Here is a 25,909-nt window from a genome sequence, read left to right on the forward strand (position 1 = left end):
AGAGGTAGCCAAGAGAGGAGAGGCACAGCCAGCCCACGGCCCTTGGAATCTGTCAAATGCTACCTTCTGCTGCCCTCTGGTGTTTGTGAAACCAACTGCTTCTCCACCCAATCACATGGTGTCTTAATTACTAGCATGAGTAGCTGTGCATACCAGGTATTAAGAAACAAGAACTTCCAGACTGCAGGACAAGGCCATCAGACTGGTCAACACCATTACCACAAACTGATCTGGTCAGCTGACATCCAGGCCACATTTTCCCCAGTGTTATTGGCTCAGGCCTCATAATCTATTTGCCCACTGTAACCAGAAAGCTGATGTCATGGTTTGTGTGAACTTCCCAGTTAAGCCCTACCAGGAAGTGTCTGACTTGCTAGTTTGCTTTTCTTTGTAGCTTATTTTTCCAGAGCCCGAGCCCCACCACCCACCCCTGTCCTCACCTTGGATGGAGATTAGAGGGAAAGGCCTGTGATTTACAGGACTCAGCCAGCAGGAAAGAAGTGACTATCACTTGTGACAATCCTGGAATGAAGTGCCACTCACTCGTGCAATCAATAAACTACAGTCATTGTTTGATTTTAAATCCATACACCTGAAAATACCCATAGAATTATGAGCTGAACAGTAGGTCGGCCCTCCCCGCGCATGTGAAATGTTCTGCTCCAGTGTCCCCATTTAGGTCCCCAGTACTAGATCCACTGGGAGGTAGTTCTCTTTCAGAATGGCCACACTGGTAAGATCAGAACTGACACTCCCAGGTTAGTGGCTGTCACGCTCTCCTCCCTCTCTTTTCCTTACAGTCATTTGTGTTGAACTGGAAAACGGGTTTCAGGTCTTTGCAAAAGGGGGGTAGCTTGGAACAGGTTGCACTTCGAATGACGTGGGCTGAGTTGTGCACACAGGGCCAGAGGTCAGAAGCACACTTACCAATAGAGACTGTTCCAGACCTTTCAGTGCATACCGTTTTGTGCCTCTATGGAAGGAATTAAGACACTGGCGGGGCTGTGCCCAGCCAGCTTCAAAGCCACCTTGGCTGTGGCTGCAGTGCCTTTTGTGAGAACTGTCTCTACCCCAAGACCACGGCCTCTGAGCTCTAGGTATCTGCAAGCTCTCTGACACATGGTTTCAAACCACTATAAGCTGGAGATGTCAACAGAAAATATTTCTTACTTTCTGCTTAGGCAGCAAAGTCTTTAGCTTCCAGGTGCTTGGGCTGTCCCCATCCCAAGTCTCTGAAGTGCTCTGCAAACAAGGCCAGGCAGAGATCAGAGGTCCCCTGCACGGCGTGGGGACACACATTACACTCTGTCCATCTGCTGTTTGCTTTCCTCCTGGGGAAGAGATGGCTCTCCTTGAGGCAGCAAGGATGAAAGGCGGCAGGGATGGGAGTGGGAGTAGGGGGAAGGGGTGACGGCAAGCTTGTGTAGGGTCAGGGCCTGTGTAATCAGGTCTCGGGAGGGAGGTTGATCTGATCTACTTCAGGGCTTTGGAATTTGGCTCAAGGGATGCCATCCTGCTGGGTTCACAGAGGAAATTCCCAGGGGCTAGAGGTACCGGCCTAGCCAGAGAAGTGAGACCATAGAGGGACAAACACTTAGGAAAAGATGTTGTCTTGCTGCTGTTATGATAATGAGAACTGCCAGACCCCTGGGATGAGCAGTGCAGTCATAGGACGTGAGTGTGGCTCTGGGAAACAAGTCAAGGTGGCATAAGCAATTACATCATTCGCCGAGAGAAGATACTGGACACAAATCATGGTAGTTTGTACAATACCACAACACACATTCAACTAAAAATTATTTGGACACACAAGGCTAGCTGGTCTGTAATTGGAACTACCTGTGTCTGGTACTACAGCACCGTAGGTCAAAGTGGAAGATGCAAGCATCTCTAGCATTCTGCTTTAAGGAATGTGTCCAAATTGTAGCAGGACAAAATGAGATAGATGAGTGTATCCACGGAAGGTTTCTGTAATGCTGGAACCATCATTCAGAGACTTGTTTAAAAGTTGGGGTGCAGTCGCATGGAACATGATGCGTCATGAGATGAAGGTGAAAGATGGATCATCCCTGCATCCTAATATGTAAGACACAACAATCACAACAAACTCCCAAAACTCGAGTTTCAGAACAGACTCGGTGCTATGCTGTCACAATCAAAGCAGAGAGGGCCAGAGAACAAAGAGGAACAGAGCACACTTGATGAGGGTCCACAGGCCCCAGCAGCCTTTCCCACTCCCACCAGTCAGGTTTGCAGAAAGCCGTACACAGAATAGGAAAAAACATACATATACTCTTCCCCTCTCCCCTCTTCCTGTGTATTAGAACTTGCATTTTAATGAACATAGGGCTTATGTAGGGATTGGGATATGACCCAGGGGCTAATTTGCCACAAAGGTATAAGGACCTGGGTTCAAATCCTCAGAACCCATGTAGAATCTGGACACATAGCACTCCTAAAGAAGCTGGAAGTCGGAGGTGGAAGAAATTCCAGACAGCTTCAGTAGGCTGTCAGGCTCAGAGGCAAAACTCGAAGGGGCTTGTCTCAACCAAGGAAGAAGATGAGGCCTAACACCCCAGGTTATGATGGAAACATCTTCAGAAGCTGTGATGAGCCTGGCCTCAGGTCGAGAACTGTCTATTTAGTAACAGGCTGTATCACAGCTACTTCCTCTGAATTTGAATATCCCTCCCTGGAGAGAGAAGGTGGCTCACAAAACTCTTAAGATAGTTATTACTCTGTGACATGTGAGCAGTGGACTTGGGGAGAGGAGACACTCCTGCATGCTGGCTGGCACATGGCCAACACATGGATTACAGTGCAGAAAAGACCACGTGTTAGGGCATCAAACAAGCCAGGCAAATGTAAAAAACAAAACCGAACCCCAGACACCAGGCGCTGGGGAACGTGTACATCCATAAAGGGAATGAGCTACCTGTTGTTGCCTTCCTCCATAACTAACATGCCAGAGGGAGCCCACTAGAGAAACAGAATTCAGAGCTGGGCTGGAGCGTGAGCTCAGCGGAGAGTACTGCTCTTCAAGAGTTTGGTTCCCAGCACCACATCAGGTGCTTCCCAACTGTCTCAAATTACAGCTCTGAGGGCCCAATTCTCTCCTGGCCTCCTTGGTGGGGCACCTGAATGTACAGGTACAAACCTGCATACATGCACACAAATAAACACAATAATTGTGTTAAAAATAAGAAATCTAAGTTATCTTAAAGCTATAGAGCCAATAGAAAACCTTAGAGCTAAGAAAAACTGAAAATTCCAAAGTGGAGATGTTTTATGGAAACAATGCATGCCTATTTGCCAAGACAATGACAGTTGAGAGCTAGCGTCAGGAAAAGGTATTTCATGAAGCTGGAAAGCAAGGCCTGCTTTGGTGGCTCTAGATGTCCATTAGCTACAGTTAGGTGTTATAGTCTGTAGCTGAAATGTCTATCAGAGCGCATGTGCCGGAGGCTTGGCTCCTAGCTTGTGGTGCAGGAGGTGGGGCCAGCTAGCTTCAGAAAGTGATCACTGGGATGTTTCCTTGGGGAACTAGATCTTGCCCCAACTGCTTCCTGTATTTCTTTCCTCTACTTCCTGTCCACTTTCAACCATGAATACTTTCTTTCTCTACATCCTTCCAAGAGGTCCCTGCCTATCCTCAGACCCACCATCAAAAGATTCAAGAAGCTGTGGCATGAAATCTCTGCAGTCACAAGGCAAGAGATCCTTCCTCCCCTCAAAGTTATACTAGGCATTTTGTCCTACAAACAATAAATACGATCAATCTCACGGACATTGGACAAGAGGCCTAGTCCAACCCCAAGGGGGTGGTCAGGATTTGAACACTCCTAACCCGACGCTTAACCACCCTTTGGCAGAAGTGGGGACTGAGCACAGGATTTCATGGATGCTAGACAACCTTCCTATCCCTGTGTGCGCTTTAGACAAACTTCTGATTCAGATTTTGGAAACATATATATGTAATGAGATCTTGGAAACCTAAAAAAAAATCTGTGTGTGTGTATAACGAGGGTAAAATGTAAATCTAAAAATGAAATTCTTTTGTATCTACACCTTATATAGACAACCTGAAGGTCATCTCACACACACATTACCAACTCTTTTTGTTCTCCTATGACCTGTCACAAACATAGTGTACAGAATGCTTTAGATGTAGTGCCGGTGCTTAAGGTTTAAGATTAGGAATGTTCTGGAGCAGAGGATGCTGGGACTCTCCAACCTCTGCCATTTTATACCCAGAAGGAACCTGCAAATACATCTTTTACCATTTTTGATCTTCTTGAACATCACGCTTATATTAGAAACCACTATAGTTTCTAATGAGACTGGTTTAAATGATGGTTTTTTTAAAACACATTTCAAATTCATGTTTAGCATTTAATTTAAATATGCAGTTTCTTGGTCAGCATTTCTAGCTTTACAAAAGAATGGTTTTATGTTTAATGTATTTTATAACAAATACAGCCAGTGGTTGAATTACCAAAAGTATCTAATTCGTGAATGACAAACATTTGATAGTACCAGCTGTGCATAATTTTACTTTTTGCTTGGGAAGTTTTACAAATTCATTTTATTTTTTAAGTTCAATTATTAAAAAAAAGTATTGTTTATACTTCAAAACATACAAACACTGTTATAACATTTCCAAACTTATCAGTGACAAGCTGGTGCCAAGTGTGATAAAGGAGGGAGAGTTGCTGCTAGGGAAGAAAAGAAGATTCTTGAAGATGGCTAAACAGAATTGATGGGTACTATCTACCTTAAAGCTGCTGTTTTGGCGCCCCCTGGTGGTCCAGTGAATGTGAGGAAACTCAGAAAGACTTTCTAGCTACCTTAAATCCATTTAAAATATACTAATACCAACTTTTAAATTTAGAAATACACACTGGTATCAACTAGGGGTTTTTGTTGTTTTTAAGGGTGTCTCAGTTAGGGTTTCTATTGCTGTGAAGAGACACCATGGCAACGACAATTCTTATAAAGGAAGACATGTAATTGGAGCGGGCTTATAGTTCAGAGGTTTAGTGCATCATTGTCATGGTGAGAAGCATGACAGCACGCAGGCAGACATAGTGCTGGAGGAGCTGAGAGTTCTAAATGATCCACAATCAACAGCAAGCAAATTGTCACACTGGGAGTGGCTTGAGCGTGAGACCTCAAAACACACCTCCAGAGTGACAGTTACTACAAGGCCACATCTCCTTATAGTGCCATTCCCTGTGGGCCAAGCATTCAAACAGGAGTCTATGGGGGCCATACCTATTTCAACCACCACAAAGGGGATTACCAAAAAAGGAGCTAGCCAGAAGAGCAGACTGTCAGCAATGTTATATAAACATCAGAAAGTATAATTAGCACCAAGTCCTTGTAGACCTCAACGATCAGACACCCTGACACTGTCACTCCAACCTCAGAAGCACAAAGTCCCCACACAGCAACCCAATGCTGTACAGACACAGCTCCACCTCATCCCTTCAGTTCCTTCCAGGACTTTTTCAGCCCCTTTGGCAACTACTTTGTTGCTGAAAAAAACAAAAACACAACAACAACAACAACAACAAAAACAGGCCACTGATTATTGATGCTGCGTTCTCATCCTTGACAACAAAAACTTAATGTGTACAACTATGTATGTTAGGCCACTCTCAACATTTACTGAATTAAAAAAAGCGTGAAGGGGCGGCATGGACAACAGGTGTGGTGGTACACTTATTTAATCCCAGCACTTGGGAGGCAAAGGCAGGCTGATCTCTGTAGGTTCGAGGCCAGATTTATCTACACAGAGAGTCTTTAAAGGAGGGTGGGGGAAATAAAGAGGTATGGGGAAGGAGGGATGGAAAGCTACTAACAGTGAGCTTCTCTTACAAACAATGAAAATCAAATTCAACCAAGCATCATGAAAAGGTAGATCTGGAGTTAAGTGGTTACACGGCTAGAGCTATGGGACCCGTGGCACCACCATGCATCACTATATATAGCACCTACCGCTCTGAATGCTGAGACACAGGGACAGCACAAATCAGTTCCCTTCCAGGCAACACTGTGGGAATGCAGGGCTAAAGCCACTCCTGGAATTGCATCTGGGAAGGTAACCCTGGCCTCTTCCCCACCTCCAAACTACTGACTTCAAACCCATGCCATGCCATCTACTTCAACAAGGGAAAATCAGGCCTGAATTTGAATACACTGGAGAAAATTATGTTTTTTTTAATTCATCTTCAAAATTCTGATTACCTATCAGAGAGCTGCAGTGCTAGAAATAGAAATGAAAGCCTTGCACAGTCTAGGCAAGCTTCCTACTAGTTACATATATAAACCTCACATCTCCCCTCCGTATGTTCCTCTGTTCCTACCTTGTCAAGTTCAGTGATTTCAAACTTACTTTCCCATGAACAAAGCAAAGAGAAACACCTGAGTCCTCTAGAGTTCTAAGTGCACAATCTCTGAGCATCTTCAATACATAAAATACATGAGTATCAACTCTGTTACTCCATCTCTGAGGTCTGCTCAGTGGTGTGGGTTTGAAACTATTTGTTCTCTAAAACAGAACAGATGTTGAAGAGTGATAGCTTGGCTTGGTGAGGGCTTGTGATGTGCCAGCTCAAAGGTGGGAAGATGCTTCTGGGCGAAAGTAACGATGAGGAGGGCTTCATTTCATACAACATGGCCTTTTGCTCCACACTAACCACTACCTGAGATTAAAGACTATTTCCCTTGCTAGCACAGGAACAATTAGGTTTACAGTGACCCAGTTTCGACCCTAAGACAGGACGACAGTTCCACAAGAAATTCAAGGACACCTGAGAAAACAGGCCCTTCATGCACAGTAGCAACACTGCACCATGCCACAAACCATGGTGGCAAACTATCTGCACAGGGTTACACGTGTGTACGTGGCAGCTGCCCAGCCCAGTTCCTGTAGCAGAGCACCCAAAATACCAAACCCGAGAGAGCATATGGCTGTCTTCCAATTCTATTCACAAACACTAAAGAGCATTTTAATTTTCACATTCAGTTTTCTTTTTAAAAACCTATTTAAAATATAAATACATTTCTAATGAAAAGGCTCTGAAAAGCAGTCAATCAGTGGCTGGACCTGGTCAGCTCAGCAGTTGGCTCTCCATTAGTAGTCATGGACAATGATCAGATCTCTGACTTTGTAGACTTGTTTTTTTCAAATTTCTCATTTAAAAATTTAGGCCACACAAGCTCTGTGAATATTCTCACATGAAAAAGTAATTCAGGAAAAAAATGCTTACCTTACAAGAAAAAAAAAATCTGTTAACCAAATAATTCATCTTAAAATACATAATTCAGAAGCATGTTTGGAAAATTAGAATTTTTATTCTATGCAATAAAAACAATATGCATAGACCTGGTACATAATTTTTTAGTTTTTACTTTAGGAAAAAAAATAATGAAAAAGGTTTGTAAATCTCTTTGTTCCTACTACTATAAAAAGCTGTTATGATGTCAGCAATCACATGTACAAGCATCAACTCTATACATGATTTGTCCCTAGGAATCACTTCATCTAATGAGTCTGAAAGCAGTTACGTCACAGCTTTGCCATAGCTGTGAAAGCAGCTCTGGCCCCAAAACATAGGGGGCACACTTGCACGTAACAGTCATCAGTGTAAAAACTTTACACACCCATGGTATTGTAATCAGTGTAAAAACTTCACAAAACCTCACGGAGCTGTTACGAGTGTAAAAGTTACTTCAGTCTATCTACCTCCATCAAGCTCAGAATGATTCATCCCCACTACACGCAGATGCACGGGCAGTCTCATCCCCAGTTCTTAAGTAAAACGCAGAACTCTGCAAGATCTTCCACTGTCAGGGCTTGAGATTATAACAGAAATGTATTCAACAGGCAAAAGTCCATGGGCTACAGAAAAAGGAACTGTATCAAGTGTTAACCGACCTTATCCTTTCTACTTTGACAGCTTAAGGCATTGAGACCTAATTGGTGTCTTGTGCCTAGTCACAAGGACAGCTCCATCTTCTATCTTTTAATTCTCAGGGATGTCTTCTGATCGTTTCACACTGCGACGGATGAGATCACTTCGTCCAACTTCAGCCATTTGCTCTTCCCAAGACTTCATTTCATTATCATAACGAATTCTATCATCTTTAGCAAGCTGAATGTATACCTGAGAAAGAGTGTTAAAATATTTTATTTAGAAAAGAGTAATTAATCTCTAGAATGCTTCCATCTACATAGAAACTGTATCACTATTTTCCATACACTAAAGGAGAATACAGAAATAATTTTAAATAAAATGTTAGAGGAGAAAAGGTTAAGAGTGAAAGTATTTAAGAAAGTGTTCTCCATCAGAAAAATTATCCACCATGATCAAGTCGGCTTCATCCCAGAGATGCAGAGACGGTTCAACATACGAAAATCTGTCAATGTAATCCACATATAAACTAACTTGGGGAAAAAAAAACCACCATCATCTCATTAGATGCTGAAAAAAAAACTTCAACAAATACAACATTCCTTCATGATAAAGGTCTTGGAGAGAGCAGGGATACAAGAAGCATACCTAAACATAATAAAGGCAATATACAGCAAGTCAACAGCCAACATCAAACTAACTGGAAAGAAACTCAAAGTGATCCCACTGAAATCAGGAACAAGACAAGCTTGTCCACTCTCTCCATATCTATTCAATATAGTTTTTGAGGTCCTAGCTAGAGCAATACGACAACAAAAGGAGATCAAAGGAATACAAATCAAAAAAGAAGTCAAACTCTCACTATTTGTTGATATGATAGTTTATATAAGCGACCCCAAAAATTCTACCAAGGAACTTTTACAACTCAAACACTTTCAGTAATGTAGGAGGATACAAGATTAAAAAAAAAAAAATCAGCCCTCCTTTACACAGATGATAAATGGGCTGAGAAAAGAAAATAGAGAAACATCACCCTTCACAACAGCCACAAATAACATAAAGTATCTTGGAGTAACTCTAACCAAACAAGTAAAAGACCTGTATGACAAGAACTTTAAATCTTTGAAGAAAGAAATCGAAGAAACCAGAAAACGGAAAGATCTCCCATACTCTTGGGTAGGTAGAATCAACATAGTAAAAATGGCAATCTTACCAAAAGCAATCTACTGATTCAATGTAATGTCCATCAAAATCCCAGTAAAATTCTTCACAGACCTCGAAAGAATGGTACTCAACTTCGTATGGAAAAGCAGAAAAACCAAGAAAGCCAAAACAATCCTGTACAATAGGAACTTCTGGAGGCATCACAATCCCTGACTTCAAACTTCACTACAGAGAAACGGTACTGCAAACAGCCTGGTATTGGCATAAAAACAGGAGGACCAATGGAACCGAGTTGAAGACCTACAACTACAAACACCTAATTTTTGACAAAGAAGCAAAAAATATCAGATAGAAAAAAAGAAAGCATATTTAACTAATGGTGCTGGCATAACTGGATATCAACATGTAGAAGAATGAAAATAGACCCATATCTATCACCACGCACAAAAATAAAGTCCAAATGGATCAAAGACCTCAACATAACCCCAGCCACACTGAACCTTATAGAAGAGAAAGTGGGAAATACACTTGAACACATTGGCACAGGAGACCACTTCCCAAATATAGCCCCAGTAGCACAGACACTGAAACAACTAATAAATGGAACCTCCTGAAACTGAGAAGCTGTAAAGCAAAGGACATGGTCAATAAGACAAAACGGCAGCCTATAGAATGGAAAAGATCTTCACCAACCCCACATCAGACAGAGGGCTACTGATTTCCAAATTATACAAAGAACTCAAGAAATTGGTCATCAAAAGAACAAATAATCCAATAAAAAAATGGGGTACAGACCTAAACAGAGAACTCTCAACAGAGGAAATCTAAAATGGTTGAAAGACACTTAAAAAAAGCGCCATCAGAGAAATGCAAATCAAAACAACTCTGAGATTCCATCTTATACCTGTATGACCGGCCAAGATCAAAAACACTAATGACAACTTATGCTGGAAAAGATGTGGGGTAAAGGGAATACTCCTCCATTGCTGGTGGGAGTGCAAACTGGTATAGCTGCTTTGGATTTCCGTATGGCGATCTCTCAGAAAATTAGGAAACAACCTAGCTCAAAAATCCAGCAATACCACTTTTGGGCATATACCCAAAGGATGCTCAATCATACCACAGGACATGTGCCCAACTGTGTTCACAGCAGCACTGTCTGTCACAGCCAGAACGTGGACACAACCTAAATGCCCTCGACCGAAGAATGAGTAAGGAGAATATAATGGAGTGCTACACAGCAGAAAAAAAAATGACATCATGAAATTTGAGGGCAATTGGATGGATCTAGAAAGCATCATATTGAGTGAAGTAACCCAGACCCAGAAAGACAATTATCATATGTACTCACTCATAAGTGGCTTTAAGACATAAAGCCAAAAAAAGTAAGCCTACAATTCACAAGAGACATACATGGACCTAATGTACATGGGAAGTAGAAAAAGACAAGATCTCCTGAGTAAATTTGGAGCATGGGGACCATGGGAGAGGGTAGAATGGAAGGGGAGAAGAGAAAAATATATACCTCAATAAAAGCAATTAAAAAGAAAGTGTTGTCCAAGGGTAGGTATGTTATTAATTTAGGGACTTAGGGGAGAAAAGATGGAGGGGCAGGTGGGAGAAGACATGTTTATTTACTGACATCCTCCAAACTGGCTTTAATGAAGGCAGTCTGAGTACTGCCTTCACTGGCGCTGCTACATGAGCAAGCCTAATCTGATGTACTCCAAGGTACTCTAAATGGACATATAAAGCTGAAATTGTACTACTCACCTGCCTTTCATCACAAGATAGATTTTTCCAAGCCTGATTTATAGTCTTCAGTTTTCCCTGTAAGACAACAGACAGTTAAGACCTAAGAAGGCAGCAAAAGAGACCATTCCCCATTTACCCCAACAAAGAACTCAGCTGTCATTCACAAGCAACATCCACTGAATTATTTCTACTGGACTGTTACATTTTTATTGAGCTGTTACAATTTCATTTACATTTTGAAATGTAACATGAGTATGAAATACAATGAGTTATCTCTTTTAATCAAAAGTATCTGTATTCATGTCCACTGTCATAACTAACTTCTAGCTTCACAGGTTGTTTTCTTCCCTGCAGTCGTTTTCTATTCCAAACTCTGTGCCTCGATATTCAGGCGTCATCCTAGGGATGGAGCAAACAGTCTTAATTCTGCTCATCTGGTCAGCTAACCTAGGTGGATCACAGCAAAGAGGCCACTTTACATCCCTCAGACTCTGTTCACATAAAGTCATGGGAGGCAGGGGGAATGACAGAACATGGTTGTTTTGTAATTTCCTCCAAACTCTATTAAATAAAGTTTAAGGCATAAATGCACGTAGACAATAACCAACAGAAGAGGGCAGTACCCACCTAAACTGTGGACAGTAGCAGGCTGGAATGGTAACTGGATTGACTGACACTGGTTGCAGTGCCCAGAGGCAGTAAGGAGAACCTGGGAGCACCAGATTTACAAGGCAAAATCCAGTGTCCCAGAGGGAAAGGTGAAAAGAAGCTTAAATGCCACCATGGCAAATTCCAGACATTCACATTCCCAAGAGAGTAAAACAGTCACAGTGAAGAATAGGCACTCTTAAATGGCATCTTGCAAAAAGGCACGAGAAATACATGAAAACATACAGTCTCTAGGGGACAGGGAAGGAAATTCAAAAACAAGAAAATGAGAAGACACTCAGAAGGTCTATACACAAATACAAGCTATATAGAGTCATAACAGAAAGCAACAAGCAAAGAAGTCAAATCAAAAAGAACCCAAACTCAAACTGGTTTTATCTAAAAATTTCTAAAATGACATTTTTCTTTGTGTGCATATACATGTGCACACACAGTAAAGATGAGAAGACAACTTACAGGAGCCAGTTCTCACCTTCCGCCATGCAGGTCTAAGGAAATCAAACTCAGGTAAGGTGCCTTTACCAGAAGACCATCCCACCAGCTCAGATTTTTTTTCCTTATTTATTTTGTTTAATTTTTGTTTGGGTTTGGTTTTTCAAGACAAGATTTCTCTAACAGTCCGGGCTGTCCTGGAACTCGCTCTGTATACCATGCTGGCCTTGAACTCAAAGAGATATATCTGTTTCTGCCTCCCAAGTGCTGGGATTAAAGGCTTACACCATCACTACCTGGCTCAGAATTTTTTAATGTGTCGTTCTGGGGACAACCTGGGTGGCCTCATATTCTTGATCTTTCTATCTTAACTACCCAACTGCTGATTCTATTTCTCAAAGATCACAGTGGCTGGTAAACCAACGATAATCCTGAAATGCCGAAGAAACATTACTTTCAAACCATAACTCGATGGCCAATCTAAAAACACAGGAAAAAGGCAGATTTTAGATATGCAAAACTTGAAATACTAATTGCCCACATATCCTTAATTAAGGAAAAGCTAGAGATAGAATAAATCAGGAAATACAAGCAAAGGCACAAGGGCACTGATGCAGGAGCTTGGCATGCTGTTGTACACTGGACAGATGGCAGCCACCAATCTGGAATAAACCAGAAGCTTCAAACTGATCTGACATCAAACTAAACATACTGAGCTAGTGAGCACTGACTGGGATTCAAAAAAGATCGTAAATGAAACTGGGTAATTTCAATAATGTTTCCTTTGTAAATATGCTGGGTATTAACTGCTGATAAGCCTCTCCTGCATGTGTATGCATATGTGTTAGTATCTATGTGTTTGTGTGCACCTGTGCATGCACATATGCGTATGTGTATATGTGTACACATGTCTATGTATGTGAGTTTGGGGGAGCATTAGGAGGCTGGAGTGTTTGCAAATGTTTTCATGTGGCTCAAGCTGGCCTAGAATTCTCTTTGTGATCTAGGACAGCCTTGATCTCTCAAGGACTGGGAGGACAAACATGAGCCACCCATCTAACTTAGCCAGTATTTTTAAATAAATAAAATTATAATCAAGATATTTTCCCATTACTAAGGACAGGGCCCAGTCATTCAGGCTGATAAGTAATTCTAGGATACAGCCTGCAAGCCAGAATGGATGTATTAAAAGTTCTCACCAGCAGAGCTTTCCTATAGCAGTTTTTAAAACAAAAACATAAATGTACTTAGACCCAAAGTAAATCAGTGACTGAGAAATTCTAATGATCAAAAAGGTGAAATTCTAACAATCAAAAAGGTAAAGCTGCATTTTATTATCAGGGAGTCACAAAAATTAAAATCGCAAAGAGAACTTCTGCCATGGCCCTGGCTGTTAATCTACCACCAACCCTTCTTGTACTCTTGCCAGTAAAGCTTGTACACAAGAGTACAGTCAAGAATTCACACTGTGGTGGAGATCAACAGACATTTCTTTTCTAGATTTGAGGGCTATCAGTATGATGCTGGAAGATGCCAGAGTTTGAAACTGTACAAGAAGGATTGCTAAACTGATCCAATTTTGGAAGGAAAAAAAAAAAAAAAACATGTTGGGTACTCGAAAAGGGCCTAAGAAGGAATTTCTTTGACTTCCACAAGAATCTAACTTTTTTTTTTTTTTTTTTTTTTTTTTTTTTTTTTTTTTTTTTTTTTTTTTTGCTGTTTTTGACTTTTAATGGTTAGTCTCTTTAAAGCCATTTCCATTAAAGGAAATTACTTCAAGTTTGCCAGGCGGTGGTGGAGCACGCCTTTAATCCCAGCACTCGGGAGGCAGAGGCAGGCAGATCTTTGTGAGTTCGAAGGCAGCCTGGTCTATAAGAGCTAGCTCCAGAACAGGCTCTAAAGCTACAGAGAAACCCTGTCTTGAAAAACTGGAAGAAAAAAAAAAGAAGAAAAAAGAGAAAAAAAAAAAGAAAATACTTCAAAGATGAACATCCATTTTTCTAAGCAAATCATGGTTACTCTGGGAAAATAACAATATAACTTTATTAAACACTAAAAAATAAAGGTATTTTGGGGAAAATGAATAAAATTTTAAAATCCCAAAGAAAAGTGATTAAGTAGTCAGTACAAGCCTGAGAAGAGCCACACCACACATATATTTTACTTAAACATACACAACATGTAAGTGCAGTCAAAGGACTTGTGACTGAATGACAGAACCAGTTAACTCCAGTTAACTAGCGAGCTCAACCGTCCCGTGAGTGACCTGTATATCTACACTTCTTTACCACAGCACTTTATACGAGGAAAACACAGGGGCTATTGTCACTCTTGAGAGGATATGACATGGGCTTTGGGTCCACAACACCACACTCTATAACTATGTCCACACGCACAGCACGTTCCCATTGCACAGGTATTGTGGAGGTCCACAGATGTGAGCCTGTTCCACCTTGAATAAAGGTCAGTGAGTTTGAGCTTAATTTTGCTTTCAAAGTTGTTGACAACAGATGTAGCTACAAGAGATCCTGACCTAGGGTGTGGTTAATTAATATTTTGAGTATAGAGATGGATCCACTCCACCTTGTTATTCCTGCTCCTTCAAAGGATATTGACAGGAGGTTATCATGTTAATGAAGTCTGTTGCCTCCCCCTCCCTTTCTGAAGTGAAGTATATAAGCATGTGGAAAATAACCATGGGTGGTTCAGTATTCACTGAATGTCCCTCCCGGTGCTGTTCTGTGTTTCTGTCTCTTATTTCTCTCATAGCCTTTTGCTTAATAGTTCTAATCCTTGCGCTCCTACCCTGGAAGGTACAAATTTTGTCGAGGCTGGATCCCAACAGGTGTAACCAATCTTGTTAAAGGACAAGGCATGAAGAGAGCTCATGCCCAATCCCAGAACTAATCTCATTCTTTCTGGGGATGCTGACACTGAAAAGCTGCGGGAGCAGAGCATTTCTAGAAGAATCTTAACTTCTCATGATACAAATGTATTGTCTCCCCCGCCCCCAAATAGGGTTTCCTGTCCTGGAACTCACTCTGTAGACCAGGCTGCCTTGACCTCAGAGATCCACCTGCCTCTGCTTCCCGAGTGCTGGGATTAAAGGTGTGTGCTACCACCTCCCATCTTAGTGTTATGTCTCTCTCTTTTCTTTTTCTTCTCTTCTCTCTCTTTTCTTCCCAAGACAGGGTTTCTCTGTATAACAATCCTGGCTGTCCTGGAACTCAATCTGTAGACCAGGCTGGCCTAGAACTCACATAGATCCACCTGCCTCTCTGTGCTGGAGATTAAAGGCATCCACCGCCACCGCCAGACATGTTATGTCTCTTAAATGTAAAGGGTTTATGTTATATAGAGTTGTGTGTGTCTGTATGAACCATAAAAACAGAAAGGTAACTTAATTACAAATGTTTTGAAAGTTGTTCTAGTGTGTATGCATAAAGTATATATGGCAACCTATAGTCACCATATACCCATATAGTAAGAACAAGAACTTATGTTGTTCCAGTGCTGGCAATCAAACCCGAGGTATCACACAGACCCAGCTAGTTCTTGCCAGGGAACTACACACTCAGCTCCAAGGATTTTTTATTGTTGTTGTTCAAAGAGACACAATAAATTTCCACATTTTCTATTTTCTTCATTATATGACATGATAGACATACAACTTTTTACATGATTTTAAACTAAAATAAACACAAACCTACGAACAACCTGCAGCTCTGCTTACCTGAGCAGACTCTTCTTTAGCCTCTTGGAAGCTTTCAGATACATAAATGTTGTATGCTGATCGAGGTCTTTTTGGTTTTCCAAGCAAAGTTAATTCCTGAATAATAATAAAAGCATCAGATACAGACACTGGGAAGCCTAATATCTAACAAAACAATTCACTACAATGTATAACAGAATCCAAGGTGACAGCCTGAGCCACCACACTAGTAGTGTGATTTGTATATAAAGTATGTTTGTTACATCTTGGAACTCAAACTTTTCCAAGCATAAAATCTTAACGAGGCATTTCTCCACACAGAAAGGTATTTCTTTGGCCGGGCGGTGGTGGCGCACGCCTTTAATCCCAGCACTCGGGAGGCAGAGGCAGGCGGATCTCTGAGTTCGAGGCCAGCCTGGTCTACAAGAGCTAGTTCCAGGACAGTCTCTAGAAACTACAGGGAAACCCTGTCTCGAAAAACCAAAAAAAAAAAAAAAAAAAAAAAAAAAATTTCTTAAAACATGTTTTTAATCACAGTTTCCTCCTTGCAGGATATATAATCATATTGGCCCAATCAATACATGCCTCCGGTGAGCCTCATAAACACAGGACTATTTAGTAACCTTATCTCACCCCTTCTCTTAATACTTGTAACATTAAAAATTCCAAAGATGTATTCAATTATTAGCAGGTGCCAAGAAGGGGAACCACAGGATGGGGATGCAGCATCTCTTGCACTTGGTCCATATTCACTGTGATAGATACTGCACTCTCCTATTGATTTTCTGTATTTAGAGACTAGCAGTATCTGATTTATAAAATCCTGGGGTGGGTGAGATGACACAGCACATAAAGGGATGTATTGCACAACCCTGTAAAGGTGAAAGGACAGAATCAACTGCACAGTTGTCCTCTGACCTGTAAGTCAGACCCCTCCCCCATACTGCATACACATATACAAAATTTAATAATAAAATAAAGGGGGGGGGGGTCTGGGAGGTGTTAAGAGACCAAGGGTATTAAATACCCATGGTCTTATCTACATGAATTTTAGTACAGAAACCATAACAGCATTCCCTAAATAAAGAAAAATGTAGCTTGACTTTGAAACAGTGGATTAATACAAATTAGGAAACAAAAAACTTAAGCATGCAGATAAAAGTTTTAATAGTTATTTCTTTGAAAGGAAATAGAATCCTACTTGAATAACTGGCATTTTCCTGATATGCTAATGAAGGAATTTAGTATGTTTAGCAACATTCAAATTCATGGTCCTCTACAGACAATTCAAATGTGAAAGTTATTCTAGAAGGAAGACTCAGAGTCAATATTCTTTTTTTTGTTGTTTGGTTTTTTTTTTTTTTTGTTTTGTTTTTCAAGACAGGGTTTCCCTGTAGTTTCTAGAGCCTGTCCTGGAACTAGCTCTTGTAGACCAGGCTGGCCTCGAACTCACAGAGATCCGCCTACCTCTGCCTCCCGAGTGCTGGGATTAAAGGCGTGCGCCACCACCACCCGGCCAGAGTAGAGTCTAACTATGCATCATTCACTTGTTTCATAACTCAAGCTTCGGACCAATCCTACTGACTGCTGCAACCAGAACTTCCCAGACACAGCATGTGAGCTGTGACCACCCTGCTCTTGTCTAATTGGTGTGCCCAAGTACGCTGCTGTCACACCAATCGTCACTGACACAAGGGAAAACGACCAAGATTCTTGGTTGACATTTTTCCACAGGAAGAGTATTTCAATGATACTTACTCTCCTTTTTGTTGAAGCTTTCTTTTTTAAACGTTTTTGCCTGACTTCTTTCTCAAAAGATACCAACTGAGTTGGCGTTAGCTGGTCTTTAAACTTGCTCATAGCTTCTTTGTACGCTTTCCATTCTGCCTTAAAATCAGCTTCATACACCTATACATTAAAAACCCAAATAAAAATCAATGAACCGGTTCTGGCAAGCTCAACACATCACATTTGCCAGGGACAAACAGGTGAAAATGTGCTCTGAGATTTACTTTTCACACTCTTGCTAATCAAGGTGCAAGGCCAGCAACTGTCCATCCTTCCTCATTGTTGTCAACTACTAACCTGCCCTACCCATCCGTATCAGCATCATTTATGAAAGAAAAGGTATAGAACACCTGTGTGGCTATGACTGTTAAGGAAAGAGAAAACCAAGATGATAACACAGGTGGGAAAGTGCTTGCCATGGCCAGTGTCCATAACCCTCATGTTGGGTGATGTGGTGAGGTCAAAGAGGGGTGGATCCCCAGAGTTTGCTAGCCAGCCAGTTTAGATCAGTTGGCAAGCTACGAGCACAAACAGAGACCCCCGCCTAAAAGAAAAAAGTATGAGCTAACTAGTCTCTGAAAAAGCTTACATCCCTAACTACACAACTACTGAAAACATAAACGCTTACTTTTTTTTCTGCATCCGGTAGTTCCCTCCATGCAGCCCCAATTTTTCTAACCAGTTCAGAAAGTTTTGCATCTACAAATTAGAACAGAATCAAAATGGATGTCTCAATTTTATTTCTTAGGGGTTAACATCTACAAGCTTTTGAAAATAGCCTAGTGGCTCACTCTAAAAATCAAGCTAATTACATACATCTCTACACCCTCCAGACACAATTTTATCTAGAAATGCTAGGAAACTGTAGTTTAGCTTTAAGGAGCATGTTACATATTACCAAAGACAGCCCTTGAAAAGCCACTGCTACTGTAAGCACCCGAGTAATCAACTGCTTCAGGTTTCCTACTTCTGTATTTCAATCAAAACATTTTGTCACGTCTTTCAGAAATCATTGTTAGGGGCTGGAGAGATGGCTCAGAGGTTAAGAGCACTGACTGCTCTTCCAGAGGACCTGAGTTCAATTCCCAGCAACCACATGGTGGCTCACAACCATCTGTAATGAGATCTGGCGCCCTCCTCTGGCATGTGGGCATACACAGAGGCAGAATGTTGTATACATAAATAAATCTTTAAAAAAAAAAAGTAATCATTGTTAGTAACCTCAAATAAACTACAAATTAGTCTTGCTGATACAATATCATCTTGCATTTCAATTACAGAAATACCATTCAGATATAAAACTATTATAAAATTAATCCATTATTCTCCAGTCCTTTGTCCTAACTGGGGACACAACTGTTTATCAACCATGCCTTAGTGCCAAGTCTTACATTTTAGAAGACAGGAGTACGGGTATAAGCATGTCTCTTAAAAGTTCACTGTCTGTCCCTTATCTCCAACAGAAGTACTTTAAGTAAAAGGGGCATTGGAAATCTTAAGGAACGACCAGCTTAAGGCCTACAACTGTTTCTTAGGCTACCTGGAAATATTTCCTACTTGCCAATCTGTTCTTTCTTTTTTTACAAGAACTCAGATAATTTCCAACGAAGCTAGCAATGATCTGTATAGACCATTATATTTTACAGAACACTTCCTGGTAAGTTATTTTATTACACCTTTACAAACAATGTCCTCTTGAAGAAGCAACTGCTAAGAGATAAATGAATTCGCAGGGCCATGGTGGTGCACACCTTTAATGCCAGCGCAGCACTTGTGAGGCAGAGGCAGGCAGATCTCAGTGAGTTCGAGACCAGCCTGGTCTATAAAGTGAGTTCCAGGACTGCCAGAACTATTACAAATCCTGCCTCAAAAAACCTAAGAGCGAGAGAGCAAGTGAGAGAGAAATAAATTCGTTGGCGGGTCTTCTAAGCCCAGGGCAACTAGATCTCAACTTTATCTTTTTTCCCTAGAGTGCTCTCCACTCTGCAGGTTATTTTTAAAAATACTGTTCTCATTTCTTATTTGTAATTAAAGAATTTCTATTAATTACTAGATATTATACAAACCACTAAAGAAAATGACTGCAAAGAAAAAGATTGCAGTTGAAAAAGAAAATCACATTAGAGAAGAGCATTAACTCACAAACTTCTTACCTGGGTGTTTAGCTTTAAATCTGGGTAGCTGTTCTGTAGAAAATCGAAGGTATGAAGTCATAGGTTTCTTTGGATGATTACCCATGTTGGATGAAAAACATTTCGGCATACAGACAAGGCTACACGCAGATTAAAAAAATCGAATGTCAGGATGTCAGCTATTTACCTCTCCTGTACACAGACCTCACGTTCTAAATACGTCAGCCAAGGCGCTAAGTAACCAACACCTTCGCCAGAAATGCTAATAACCTTTATTTTTCTCTCCTCTGCTGCGCTAAAACTAAATTCAAGGGTTTCATTTGTAGAAGCACGCTAAAAAGTGCTCCACAACCAGCTACTCCCCAGCCTTAAGACTTACTTTAAAATCCTGCCCTAACCAAGTAAGAGAATACTGGGCTGTAGCCTGCAAACGCGGCGCCCTGAGTGACCTAGCCAAAGAGAAGAAGGAGCAGCAGGGTTAAAGCACAAGCCCTGGCCCCCGGGTGACCTGCCAAACAGAAGGGGCTACAGCGTTAAAGCACAAATTCTGGCAGTCAGAACAGAACAGGGGCGAGCGTTCCGCGCCACAGCTCCGGCCCCGCCTCTAGGGCACGAGAGGAAGGCGGGAGCCCTGGGAGCCCAAAGGTAGAAGGTGACAGGAAGTGGGGGTCGGGCACCAAAAGCGCGAGGCCCCTGGCGGCCCGAAGAGTCGGGTGGAACGAGAGGACAGGCGGATGATGGACGTGCGGCGCCTCTCGCCCCGCGGCCTACCTGAGCGGCGAGGGCAGGCGACCCCCGCAACCCGCGCACATCTCGGCCCCCGAGCGTCCGAGTGCCCTTAGCGCACCCCACATTCCCCGGAACAGCGCCATCGCTCGGGCCGACGATGCGCTGGCGCGGCGCCGCTTGCGGACAGCCGTCGCGGTACACACCGCGGTGTCCACACAGCCGAACAAGCCGCGTGGGAACCCCGGGCGTTTGTTATCATGCCCGCCGCGCGCGGGGCACTGTGGGAAGCCCGGACTTCCGGTCCGAGGCAGGAGGCGGGGCGGACGGAAAACGGTGTGCGTCCGTCCCCCCCCTTCCCCGCACTTCGGTGGGCGGGGCTAGGAAGGGGCGGAGCCTCCCCTGGAGGGCTTAGTCCGAAGCTGGTGTTTCTGAGTCGCGGGGGTGCTCGCCGCCCCGCCAAGTGTCCTGTTTTGCGGCTTGTAGGCTGTTGCGGGACAGTATCTGCACCCGCCAGGTCAGGTCAGTGACGATGGTGCTGCGGTTTGTGTCACAGTGCCTGGCCCTTGAGGTCAGAGAAGTGTGGTACTGCAGATGCCCGAGCCGCAGAATGCCTCAATTGTCATCTGAGCCCACAGGAGAGCACGGGGCTACCAGGGGTGGAGGAGCGGGAGGTGTGGTCATGAAACTCATCCCTCTGAACGCCGTCTTCTCTTTTATAATTAATAGAAAGGGGTTCCCAGGATGGCACAGTGAGTAGAGGCGCTTGACTTCAAAGCTGGCAAGCCGAATTTAATGCCATGGTGTGGAAGAGAACCAACTCAAGCAAGTTGCCCTCTGACCTACACACACACACAAAGTAAATGTGTCAAAAAATAAAACAACCCAGGTTTGTTTTCATCAGATATCAACCATTACGATGTAGTGATTTTATTGTAAATGCGTATTTACAAAGGAAACATTGCTTGAACTTTGAACAAAAAGGACTTCTGGTTTTTTTATTTACTTCTTAGAAACAAATAGCACAGCCTTTCCCTGCATTTTGTCCTTACTGTCCCTCTGAACCTCGTGGTTCCAGTGTTCTACATGTAACCAAGATCTCGTTTCAGCTCTATGTCCACAGACCCACTGAGTGTTATTACCTCATGGTTTCTGTAGTCTCTACAGAACCCAGACCTCACCTTGCAGGCCCATCACCTTTGACCCAATTTTAAAATTCAATGAACAAAAGTCATGGTCTTTGCATTCTACCTAAATTTCCCACTTTACTCATCCAAGTCGATAATTTCTTAAATCATTTTAGAATCTCCACATTGACACTCCACTTAGTAAGCCACTGTTGGTGCGGATGGGAAGGGTGCAGCCCTCCCACGAACAAGGGGCTTTGGACAACAGTCTGAGACAAACATGCTTGGGAATATGTGAATGGGTATATGTGTAACCCTGGCTTCCAGAACAGGTTCTTCAAGAGCTCCCAGGGCACAGGACTATCTACTAATGTAATGAATCTAGAGCTGTTACACAGAGAAACTCTTATCTAAAAAAAAAAAAAAAAAATTTATGGGTACCCATGTAATAAAAAAGAGTACAGATACAAGTAACATTATGCTAACTGAGCAGGTATATATGTATTATATATGCATGCTTGTATGTATGTAACAACCATTAGTAAAGAATTAGGCTATGATTTTAAAAGAGAGCAAGGAGGGGTATATGAGGGAGTGTTATGGGAGAAAGGAAGAGGGAAAAGAGGTAATTATAATCTCAAAAGGTAACTTGAGGAAACTTTTAAAAAATGCAAAATATTAAAAACTTAAGGTAGTGGTGATTCTATCTATATACTGCAGGAGAAAGTGGGAAATCTTTATTTTTACTACATATATTTCTGTTACATCAACTTTTTCCTAAAATGCAATATTAAAAATATATACATACTTCTGTAATAATTAAAAATGTTTTCAGTTTCTCAGACAGGCCTGTCCTATGTTACACACGGTGATAAGTTCTAAAAATACCAAGATGACTAAGGCCTGACCCATCTGTTTCTGTTTGCCTGAGAGAGCAGGGGAATGGCTTTGGGGAGTAGGTGACATTGGAACCGCTGTTGTCAAATGTAGAAAATGTGGGGTGCTCCCTAGAAAAGGGAAGCTGCAAGTCACGAGTGTGTGTGAGGTCTCGGTGCTCTGAAGAGAACACACACGCCAAGGAGTGACTGAAGCAACCACGAAGAGGTCGGTTGCGGTTAGCTTGGGGAGAACTGAGCATAGCGCAGGACGCAGGACATCTGTCAGCAGAGACAGCAGAACAATTGCCACAGATGACTGGCACAGCTAAGCTGGGTTTTAGGCGACCTCTGATGGGAGCATTTCGAGAGAAGGGAGAGGGGAAAGCAGAAGCAACCAGGGAGGAAGCTGTCACCATCACACAGGAAGAGGGCTGAGAGTCAGAACTGAGATTGTGCTGGCTCACACAGCGAAGGCAGACGTGCAGCCGGGAATTCACTGGCCAGCTGCACACACAGAAGCTGTAGCTGAATTCAAGGTTAAAAGGCTGTAGCCCATTCAAATGGCTCGCTCTGAGTCAACGTCCCTAAAGGATTGTTTTCGTCACACCTCTTGCAGATCACAGGCATACTGACTTCATGTGAGCCATTCACATCTGGCAGATTAATCTTCTCCATCAAGTTTTTAAAACGTTAGATATAATTGGCTTCAGGGCTTTCTACAACACAGCACACACCCACATGACAAATAAATAGGATAGAGAATTGAGGAAGGAATCTGAGATTGACCACGGGCCTCCACCTGCAGAAGTCCACATCTGCATATACCTGGGTGCACACACAAAGACAAAAAAGCTGATTCTAAAGGGCTTGGGGAATTACCATGGAGCTGGCAAGTCAGTAACAAAGAAGAATGAAGGCCCATACTTCATTTAAAAAATGACCCCAAAGCTACGGGAGTTTGGTGGAATAGAATCGAGAATCCAGAAGGAAGCCTTGGTGGGTTTTCAACAGGGTACCAAGTGATTCAAAGGGAAAGGAGTCTTATAGGAGTTATACAAGCCTGCTATTCAGAAACTGTTGGCCAGATAGCTTTCCCAAATGGATAAGCTTGTGCCCGCTACACTAACCCACTCACAGTTTTTAAGTAAACACAATAAATGTGATTTATGGCTAACACCTGCTTCCTTCTTGGGAACTAAGCTTTTGAAGAGCAGAGTGCCAGCACGGTTAGCTCCCAGTAAGAACCGCAGCCTTAGACATCTAATTGAGTTGTTGGCTCAAGGGGCCCCGTGGGAAAACCCAAACATCCAGGCTATTGCCAAGGCTATCGGTTGCTCCCCACAAAGCGACACCAAGGCCCGATTGCAGATAACACCTGCATAACCCAGTAAATACGGAGAGGTCAAGCTGGTGCCTACCTAGAGCCATTAGCTCTAGTGACGACTGATCATGGTACAGAAAGGTACTCTGCATGCTGCTGAAAGAGAAAGGTAAACACCAACCCGGTTACAGAGTCTTCCATCTACAGTGGTGACATGCCATCAGTATGCGCTGGTGCAACAGTGGCACAAAGCTTCTAGGAGTAACTACCCGACGGCTGATTAGAGTCAAGCTTTTCTCCACATGGTGGAACCTATTCCCAACACTGCTTGGGTGGCGACGCACCAGAGACTAGATAGCTAGGACGGGAAAACTCAATACTACTTTTCTGCTAAAGGATTGGAACAATGAAATGACACCTAATGACACTCTGCTATACACATAGATAGCAGTGTCTTGCTTAGCAGTCACCAGAGACGTTTCCTCCTGCAGGAGATGGGAACGAAGACAGAGACCCACAGCTGGACAATGTGTGGAGTGAGAGACCTTGAAACACGCAGTCCTAAATGGGATTCTTCACCAATCCCCTCCCTTCCAAGGCTCAGAGAACCCTGCAGAAGGGGGGGGGGGTGTGCAGAAAGATTGCAAGAGCCAGGGGGGATGAAGGTCACCAAGGAAACAAGGCCTTCTAAACAGAGCAGGGATGATGCACGTATGAACTCACAGAGACTATGGCAGCATGCACAGGGCCTGCATGGGTCTGCACCAGATGGGGTCCTGGTGCTGAGAGAGAAAATAGACACCCCCCCCCCCAATTCCTAGCACAGACACCATCTCTAATTGATAACTGCTCTCAAGTAAAAAATTAGTTTTCTGCAATGGAATCTCACTGAGTATTCAACCCACTCTTAAGGGGCAGGTCCCATGTCTCGCAGTAGACAGGAAACAAGATGAACTCAATGGCATTTTTGGAGGTTCTTTGTCTCATAACGCTGTCTCAGTACCCCCCCCCCTTTTAACTCCCTTATGTGTCCTTATGGTTTCTGTATTTTGAATTTCTGAGGTTTATCTGTGTGCAAATGTGGTGTCTCTGCATATATGTGTTCCTTGAGCTTTTTCTTTGGCTTTTTTTTCTTCTGTTTGTTTCTTTTGTCATATTCTGGTTTGTTTTTTATTTTATTTTGTCATTATTTGTTAGATGCTGTGTGTATCCTAAAGAGAGAGAGAGAGAGAGAGAGAGGGTGTGGACTGAGGCAGTAGGTAGGTGGAGAGGATCTGGAAGGAGCTGGGGGAAAGGAAAACATAACCATAATATATCCTATTTTTTAAAAATCTATACTCAACAATAGTAATACGAATACAAAGGAACTGTGGGCTTGAATTTCAAAGTGGCCCTCCAGGCAAAGGTTCTGCGCCCGGTCCCTGTGGCAAACTCTGCTGTGTGGCCCTTCCAGGGAGAACACTGACCATCTATCTACACAGCCACAAGCTTCCACATGTTTTCCCCCACAACTGCCTAGCTGTGGATCTGTGCATGGTCCTTGCGAGAAACCTAAGCTTTGGGGAAAAGAGACGCCAAACCCTACCAGTGTTTTACTTGGTGTCACAACTACTTCACAGGTGCATACCTTTATATTAAAATATCTCAGGCGCATCTCAGTGGCCTGTGAGGTTCTTTCACACGCTAAGCAGACTCTCTAGCACACAGCAGCAATGCCCCTAGCTTGAGACACTAGTAAACTGTAAGGGAAGGTGTATTGTACTTCGGAACTCGTAGCCCGCTGTAATCAAAACAGCTTCTGAATGAGTTGAGAAAGACTCATGTGCCTTCCACAACAGCAGGACCCAAGAGTTTAAAACAAGTAAGTTTTAAAATAAATTTTATTTTTCATAACATCCAGCCCTAATACTTCTAGGTGATTTTTTTTTCCCTTCCTGTTAAGGTCATTTCAGCTCTCAATCTAAAAGCACATTCTTTTATAAGTGGATCAAGAAAACAAATTTAAATGTAATAAGATATTAAGAAAAGATATAACAGATATTAAATTGTCATCGAGATATTATTGGATGGGGCTAGAGAGATGGCTCAGCAGTTAAGAGTGCTTGCTGCTCTTACAGAATTGAAGTCCCAGCACCCATGTAGGACAGCTCACAATTACCTGTACCTCTAGCTCCAGGGGCTCTGACTCTGACACTCTCTCTGGTCTCTTTGGGTACCTGCACTCACACGCACACAGCTACACATATACACTTAAGAGATAATAAAAAAAAAAAATCTTTGGAAGAA

The 25,909-nt window shown here is 42.5% G+C and overlaps 1 protein-coding gene across 1 annotated transcript; it reads right to left on the bottom strand.

Moving 5' to 3' along the window:
- Positions 1–7,339: 7,339 nt before the first annotated feature.
- Positions 7,340–20,596, bottom strand: Tfam (transcription factor A, mitochondrial). The gene is made up of 7 exons (XM_038342704.1): positions 20,343–20,596; positions 19,593–19,711; positions 18,068–18,138; positions 17,410–17,559; positions 15,673–15,768; positions 10,857–10,913; positions 7,340–8,171 (listed from the first exon to the last, which is right to left on the bottom strand). The coding sequence occupies exons 1-7, from the start codon at positions 20,441–20,443 to the stop codon at positions 8,031–8,033; spliced, it is 735 nt and encodes a 244-aa protein (XP_038198632.1). The 5' UTR covers positions 20,444–20,596; the 3' UTR covers positions 7,340–8,030.
- Positions 20,597–25,909: the final 5,313 nt, after the last annotated feature.

Source organism: Arvicola amphibius, chromosome 9, assembly GCF_903992535.2.
Source record: "Arvicola amphibius chromosome 9, mArvAmp1.2, whole genome shotgun sequence".
In the NCBI taxonomy this organism is placed as follows: Eukaryota; Metazoa; Chordata; class Mammalia; order Rodentia; family Cricetidae; genus Arvicola; species Arvicola amphibius.

Excerpts from the sequence above, each read along its gene's own strand:
- Tfam (XM_038342704.1), bottom strand. The coding sequence starts at position 20,443 with ATGGCGCTGTTCCGGGGAATGTGGGGTGCGCTAAGGGCACTCGGACGC. Across the intron at positions 10,914-15,672 it reads CTAAAGAAGAGTCTGCTCAG|GGAAAACTGAAGACTATAAA; the intron begins GTAAGCAGAGCT and ends GTTGTCTTACAG. Across the intron at positions 8,172-10,856 it reads TATCTTGTGATGAAAGGCAG|GTATACATTCAGCTTGCTAA; the intron begins GTGAGTAGTACA and ends ACTCTTTCTCAG.